This window comes from Sinocyclocheilus rhinocerous, unplaced genomic scaffold (assembly GCF_001515625.1).
Source record: "Sinocyclocheilus rhinocerous isolate Xijiao unplaced genomic scaffold, SAMN03320098_v1.1 scaffold61, whole genome shotgun sequence".
Taxonomy (NCBI): Eukaryota; Metazoa; Chordata; class Actinopteri; order Cypriniformes; family Cyprinidae; genus Sinocyclocheilus; species Sinocyclocheilus rhinocerous.
This window is the reverse complement of record NW_015640445.1, coordinates 1,597,537-1,604,332: the sequence shown is the minus strand read 5'-3', so window position 1 is coordinate 1,604,332 and position 6,796 is coordinate 1,597,537. Positions and strand designations below refer to the sequence as shown.

General features: G+C 38.7%; 3 protein-coding genes across 6 annotated transcripts in view; 1 reads left to right on the top strand and 2 right to left on the bottom strand.

Moving 5' to 3' along the window:
• The window catches only part of LOC107752757 (arf-GAP with SH3 domain, ANK repeat and PH domain-containing protein 2-like), an 86,916-nt gene extending 86,331 nt beyond the window's left edge, over positions 1-585 (top strand). For all 3 annotated transcript variants that reach the window (XM_016568802.1, XM_016568803.1, XM_016568801.1), the window contains one exon: positions 233-585. In XM_016568802.1, coding sequence (XP_016424288.1) covers positions 233-307 — 75 coding nt within the window. In that variant the 3' untranslated portion in view covers positions 308-585. The remainder of the gene's footprint in view (positions 1-232) is intronic.
• Positions 586-2,689: 2,104 nt separating this feature from the next.
• LOC107752802 (dysferlin-like) lies at positions 2,690-3,980 on the bottom strand. The gene is made up of 4 exons (XM_016568870.1): positions 3,938-3,980; positions 3,213-3,337; positions 2,997-3,103; positions 2,690-2,906 (listed from the first exon to the last, which is right to left on the bottom strand). The coding sequence occupies exons 1-4, from the start codon at positions 3,978-3,980 to the stop codon at positions 2,690-2,692; spliced, it is 492 nt and encodes a 163-aa protein (XP_016424356.1).
• A 629-nt stretch (positions 3,981-4,609) lies between these two features.
• LOC107752756 (integrin beta-1-binding protein 1-like) overlaps positions 4,610-6,796 on the bottom strand; it is a 7,814-nt gene continuing 5,627 nt past the window's right edge. For both annotated transcript variants that reach the window (XM_016568800.1, XM_016568798.1), the window contains exon 7: positions 4,610-5,201. In XM_016568800.1, coding sequence (XP_016424286.1) covers positions 5,130-5,201 — 72 coding nt within the window. In that variant the 3' untranslated portion in view covers positions 4,610-5,129. The remainder of the gene's footprint in view (positions 5,202-6,796) is intronic.

Genomic DNA, 6,796 nt, shown 5'->3' with positions numbered 1-6,796 from the left:
TTTTTTTTGGGGGGGGGGGGGCTTTTTCACACCACTATGTGCAAATTGAGGAACAAGTTTTTTTTTAAAGATTTTATTTTTGCCATTTTTGCCTTTATTAAGTGAAGTGGGAGAGAGAGAGGGGGGTGGGGTCGAGTTGGGTTTCGAACTCGGGACACTCGTTGTACAACAGCTATCGGCGCTGACAGTTTTAGGAATATTTCTAACATACTTTCTCCTGATTGTTTTGTAGCTGGGCCACATTGAGGGAGAGCCAATGAGAAGAGGAGCGTTTCCTGTCACATTCGTGCAGTTCATCATGGACTGAAGTTCAGAGATCATAGACACTGAGTTGGACCGATGATGGCACTTCTCTGCTTCTGTGTGGCCTCACTGACCATCATCATCATCATCGTCCTCTTAATCTTGAGGCTTGTGTCTTCACTGAGCTTCCAAAATCCCTGGCTCTCACCTGGCTTGAGCAACGCTGGAATATAACAGCTTTCTAGGCTTTGTGTTTTTGGTTTGTGGACTAGATATGATTCAGAATGACAGGCAATAAATGCACTTTTAACTTCATTTATCATCACCACAATTCTAATGACAAATGTCACCAAAATGGGGGGGGGGGCTTTTTCACACCACTATGTGCAAATTGAGGAACAAGTTTTTTTTTAAAGATTTTATTTTTGCCATTTTTGCCTTTATTAAGTGAAGTGGGAGAGAGAGAGGGGGGTGGGGTCGAGTTGGGTTTCGAACTCGGGACACTCGTTGTACAACAGCTATCGGCGCTGACAGTTTTAGGAATATTTCTAACATACTTTCTCCTGATTGTTTTGTAGCTGGGCCACATTGAGGGAGAGCCAATGAGAAGAGGAGCGTTTCCTGTCACATTCGTGCAGTTCATCATGGACTGAAGTTCAGAGATCATAGACACTGAGTTGGACCGATGACGGCACTTCTCTGCTTCTGTGTGGCCTCACTGACCATCATCATCATCATCATCGTCCTCTTAATCTTGAGGCTTGTGTCTTCACTGAGCTTCCAAAATCCCTGGCTCTCACCTGGCTTGAGCAACGCTGGAATATAACAGCTTTCTAGGCTTTGTGTTTTTGGTTTGTGGACTAGATATGATTCAGAATGACAGGCAATAAATGCACTTTTAACTTCATTTATCATCACCACAATTCTAATGACAAATGTCACCAAAATGAACGTTTTACTCTGAAATCATTCACATCCTTATTCCTTTTAGATAGACGGCTCTACAGCGTACAGTTGTTTTTGAAGTACACAGATCTGTGAATATGGTCTTATTTGCCCACATTCCATGATTGGCAAGGAAAGACAGAAGGATAATCAGAGAATCACTGACGTTTGAGGACTCGGTTGGAAACGGGCTTCGTCAATGGTGCTAAACCAGGAATATGCTACGAGAGCCGTCTGCCCTCGGAGGGGGCGCTCCAATGTCCCCATTTCACACTACCTGCCCCAGTGCTGAGTGTATAAATAGGCCTCCCATCGCTCACACATGGGAAATATCTCAAGTGCACTGTGTGGATGAGAGAGACGGAGAAACGGACAGACACAAGAGCTTTGTGCTGGCTGAGGGACAGGGGACGTGGAGACTGAATGGAAGTAATCTTGACCCTGTGCCTGCTTGGAGATTTGAGCAACATGACAGTCTGCATGAACATTCGGTGGCCTCCAGAGAGAGCAACGGAGCATCAAGGAGGTTTATTTCTGTATAGATATTTATAATTCAGAGCTGTCTTTCTGTGTTCTTGATTTAGATGCTCTTATTGATTGGAATGATCTTTTGCAGACCTTCCTTCAGTGTGCAGGCCGTTTGCCTTGAGAGGTCTGTGGAACGCTGTCATTTATCAACTGGCTCATTCGTTCTTAAAGTGATAGACCAAAAATGAAAGTATGGTCATTTGTTTACCCTCATGTTCTTTCAAACAGTGCTTTTTCATAACAGGAACTGTGGGTGTTGTTCACCATAAATCCTATATTCCAAATCTAATGAAGTAACCACTGTAACTTTGTGCGAGGAAGAAACCAGTATTTAAATGGATTGTTCACCAAAACACTTTCATGTCGTTCCAAACATGTATGAGTTATTTATTCTATGGAACACAAAATATATTTTGAAGAATGTGGGAATCAAACAACATTGGAGCCTATTGACATCTATTGTAAAGACAAAAATAACTTATTTTGAATAATAATAATAATAATCTCATTTTGTGTTTCACAAAGTCATGCTGGTTTGGAATGAGGGAGAGTAAATGACAGAATTTACATTTACAACTATTAATTATTTAATTGTTATTCACTGAGAATCATCACCTGTGGTTCTCATATCCCATTTAGTTTAAATATGCTGGCAAGATATGCCAAGCCAGTTTTATGAGAACCAAACTTGATAAACAAATGATGTCAGACTTGGCACAACATGTCACATTAAAGTCAAATGCAAGTTTGAATGAGATTTGTGGTCAAAGGGGAAGATATTGAGTGAATAACATTTTTACCCATATGTTGCTTTAGTCCCAACACATGGGTTCTGGGTACTTGCAGTTTATCACAAAAAATTACAAGTGAACTATCCCTTTAAACACCAGGTGTAAATCCATCTTGGCTGACCACTTGTGATTTGATCAATGAAAACGCATCTCTATACCAGGTGGAAACAGCACTTCAGATATTAAGGCCACATCTCTTTCACCTCCTCAGATAGGTGGCGTAGTCTCTGGGTCCAGTCCTCCGCCTGCTCCAGCACTGCACTCAGCTCGGTCTCTGGTCCGTGTTTGAGCGCCAGTGCCGCCTGCACTATCTGCTGCATGTTAATCTTACGCAGATTCCTCAGGGCTTTATCCAGCGCAGTCACACAGGACCATTTATCCAACTCGGGAAGCTCCTCACTACAGCACATACAGTACACACACAAGAGTGCTTTAGTTTGTTGTGGTGAATGCGATACAACTTCACAAAACACTAGAGCACATCTGCACCTGCAGTCGGCAATGACATCATCAAGCAGCTGGATGACCTTCTGCTCCACTTCCTGTTCGTCATTGCTTGCTTTGAGCGTCAGCTGTACCTGCTCCAGGTTTGATTCCTATTATGAACAGTGAAAACCAATATTTGTTTACAGTTATGACTGATTGTGCTTTGATATATTTTGATGTGTTGATTGGAGCCGTATCTTAGATGTTTCTGTTTCTCACCAATCGGTCGACTATGCTGAGCAGCATGTTTAGGGCCTCTATGCGAGGGCCGACATCCTCCCACTCTGAAGACAAGACCACCACAGGTTCCACATTTCCCCATGGCAGGTAATAGTAATGGCAGCCTAAATAACAGTAAAATGTAAAACAGTGGAAGTCATGTCAGATGCTTGAGTGAATGTGACTCATTGGCTTACAGGTGTTGAGATCCAAATAACAATCTAAAATTAAATTATTGGGCATTTTGTGTAATATAATCACAAAAAATTACAATGTTTTTTTTTTTTTTTTTTTTTTTTTTTTAGAGCTTGACAGGTTTGTTGTCATTATGGGAAAAAGCACTCTTGACATTTTTTAAATATTTATCCTGGCTGGTTCTGTGGAAGATAAAAAGGTTTGAAATATGAAGGAGAGCAAATTACAGCATTTTTTATTTTTGGGTGAACTATCCTTTTAAGATGCTCTTACCTTTCTTCAGTGTACAAAACCATAACATATTAAATAGAGTCTTTACCTCGAGATCTCCAAAAATCTAGTAATTTTTAACAGATTCCAAGGTGTCAGTTTGAGATACGAATTATGTATTTCCACCAACCAGGAGGATGTTCCCAGAGTCTCCCAGCTTTGGTTAGCCAGATGGGTGTTCCCTGCACCAGTAATAACTCTGCATCTCTCTAATTGTATTCCAGAGAAAATTAAAAATCCCTCATGTCATTTTCTCTCACAACACTTCTCAATCCTTTCTAAAGCTTTGAAATGCTCATCCATCTGTAATTGTGTGCAAGAGTAACACAGCGGAGCGTTTTGTGTCACGAGTGTTTGATGTGGTTGCAGAGCAACTTAATAGAGTCTGTTATGTAACTTTTAATTAGAGTCATGTTAGTCTTGATTGAGCTCGGACCAGAGTGACCTGTAACTCGGGCAGTGCTGGGATGTAATTATCCGTGTTCAGCTCACTGTATACGATCGGCACCTGGCCGGCTGTGATTGTAGATAAATGTAGACTTTGCTTTGTGCATATTTAATTGTAAACAGAGAGCTAAACTGATAATGTTTTGACGTATTGTTAGATAAGACTGTTACAGTACACTTTTAACTAAGATGGAAACAACCTCTATTCACCCGTTTACCATAAACGTCATTGATGCTAATATATACATTTATGTACAAATAAATGGGAAAACTGGAATTAAATACTTGCAAATGAATTTCGTGATCATGTGTTGCATTATTTGGGTAGTTTAAAACTTCTTCGGGTTTTATGTTCCTCAATTAGTGGGCTGTGGGATATTTTTGTTGTTGTTATTAAACATGAATAGTTTATAAACACTCCTCTATTATTCAACAGGATGAAAGCACTGCCATCTAGTGGAATCAAGGGGAAAAAACAAGATGCATTACGTTCGCATTTCTTTATTGTACCGTATCAACTGATCCCACCTGGACCAGGAGGACGACAAAAGAGGGGCATGCACATATAAAGGATGCAAAGGGTTTAGGTTTTACAGCATCTTTGTGTTCACACTGACAATAATGTACCACGGTTTACACAAATCCCACTAGAGCCTAACAAATCCCAGATTCACTGGCCCATAGTGGGAAATGTGCTCTGAGGTTATTTTATATTTACATTAAATAAGATTAAATTAGGTTACAAAAATAGACGCAGCTCAAACTTGGCTTTTGGGTTGTGGTGGGTGGGGCTGTTAAGAGAAGAGGATGATGGGACTACTGTATATGGTGTAAACATGTGGTTGAGATGGCTGCCCTTTCATGCTGAACAAAGAGCGATCAGCTGTATTAACATTTATCAAAGTGAGACAAACTCCAGCATTTCTGTCAGATGCTTTTAAAAAGGGCACCTTCTCCTGAAGGAACGAGTGAGCGTGGAAGAACAGGAACACTCCCAAACAGACCTCAGGACTTCTCTGAGGCCAGGGCACAGTCGAAGGAGGTGGACAGTAGTTTACAGATGGCCTGGGCTTGTTCCTGTAGAGCACAAATGATGTGTTACATTTACAGAACACCACAGATGAGTCCTCTATACACACTGCAATTCAAAGGTTTGGGTCAGTTTTTGAACAAAATTAATACTTGTATTCAAAAAGGATGCGTTAAATTGATCAAAAGTGACAGCAATAACATTTATGTAACATTTATATAGCAGCACAACTTTTTCAACATTCATAAGAAGAAGAAATGTTTCTTGAGCAAATCAGCAAATTAAAATGATTTCTGAAGGATCGTGTGACATTGATGGCAAAGCTGAATTTTCAGCATCATTACTCCAGTCTTTAATGTTACATTTTTTAATATATAAAATGTGTAAATTTGAAACGTGTAATATTTCACAATATTACTGTTTATTGTATTTTTGAGAAAATAAATGCTGCCTTAGTGAGCATCAAAAATTCTTTCAAAAACAAAACACAAGCTTACCAAACCCAAACATTTGAACGGTAGTGGACTGTATAATATGGTATGTTTATAGTATAAATATCAATATAAATGACATACAGTATATGTAATACATACAGTGGTGTGAAAAAGTGTTGGCCCCCTTCCTGATTTCTTATTTTTTTGCATGTTTGTCACACTTTAATGTTTCAGATCATCAAACAAATTTAAATATTAGTCAAAGATAACAAGTAAACACAACATGCAGTTTTTAAATGAAGGTTTTTATTATTAAGGGAAAACAAAATCCAAAACTAAATGGCCCTGTGTGAAGAAGTGTTTGCCCCCCTGTTAAAACTGTGGTTTATCACACCTGAGTTCAATTTCTCTAGCCACACCCAGGCCTGATTACTGCCACACCTGTTCGCAATCAAGAAATCTCTTAAATAGGACCTGCCTGACAAAGTGAAGTAGACCAAAAGATCCTCAAAAGCTAGACATTATAAATTTAACATTTATTTAACAATTATAAATAAACATTATAAAGCCATTTCTAAAGCTTTGGGACTCCAGCGAACCACAGTGAGAGCCATTATTCACAAATGGCAAAAACATGGAACAGTGGAGAACCTTCCCAAGAGTGGCCGGCCGACCAAAATTACCCCAAGAGCACAGCAACGACTCATCCAAGAGGTCACAAAAGACCCCACAACAACATCCAAAAAACTGCAGGCCTCACTTGCCTCAGTTAAGGTTGTTCACTTGTTATCTTTTACTAATATTTAAATTTGTTTGATGATCTGAAACATTAAAGTGTGACAAACATGCAAAAAATAAGAAATCAGGAAGGGGGCCAACACTTTTTCACACCACTGTATGTAAAATAGTCAGTTTCAACTAATTAATGTAGATGTCTGACTGAACAATTCATCATCACTCAGTTAAAATAAATGTATTCAAAATAAATGAGTAAAATACATGTCAATAATGCATTGTCATTGTATATAAATATAAAAAGTTTTATATAGATGAAGATTAACATCAGTAATTCTTGTTAATTTGATTGAACTACTTTTTTTTTACTTTTAGATTTTTGCCATAATCCTTTTAAATAAAATTGGTTACAATATCCTTTTGGTCTAAATAATGGTTCCTCCATTTAAAAAAAAAAAAAAAAAAAATACATA

Bases quoted from the DNA above. Each gene is read 5' to 3' on its own strand.
- LOC107752802 (XM_016568870.1), bottom strand. From the start codon at position 3,980: ATGGATGAGCATTTCAAAGCTTTAGAAAGGATTGAGAAGTGTT. The intron at 3,338-3,937 runs GTGAGAGAAAAT...ACTGTTATTTAG, and splicing joins AGAAAGGATTGAGAAGTGTT to GCTGCCATTACTATTACCTG. The intron at 2,907-2,996 runs GTGCAGATGTGC...TATGTGCTGTAG, and splicing joins GATGTCATTGCCGACTGCAG to TGAGGAGCTTCCCGAGTTGG.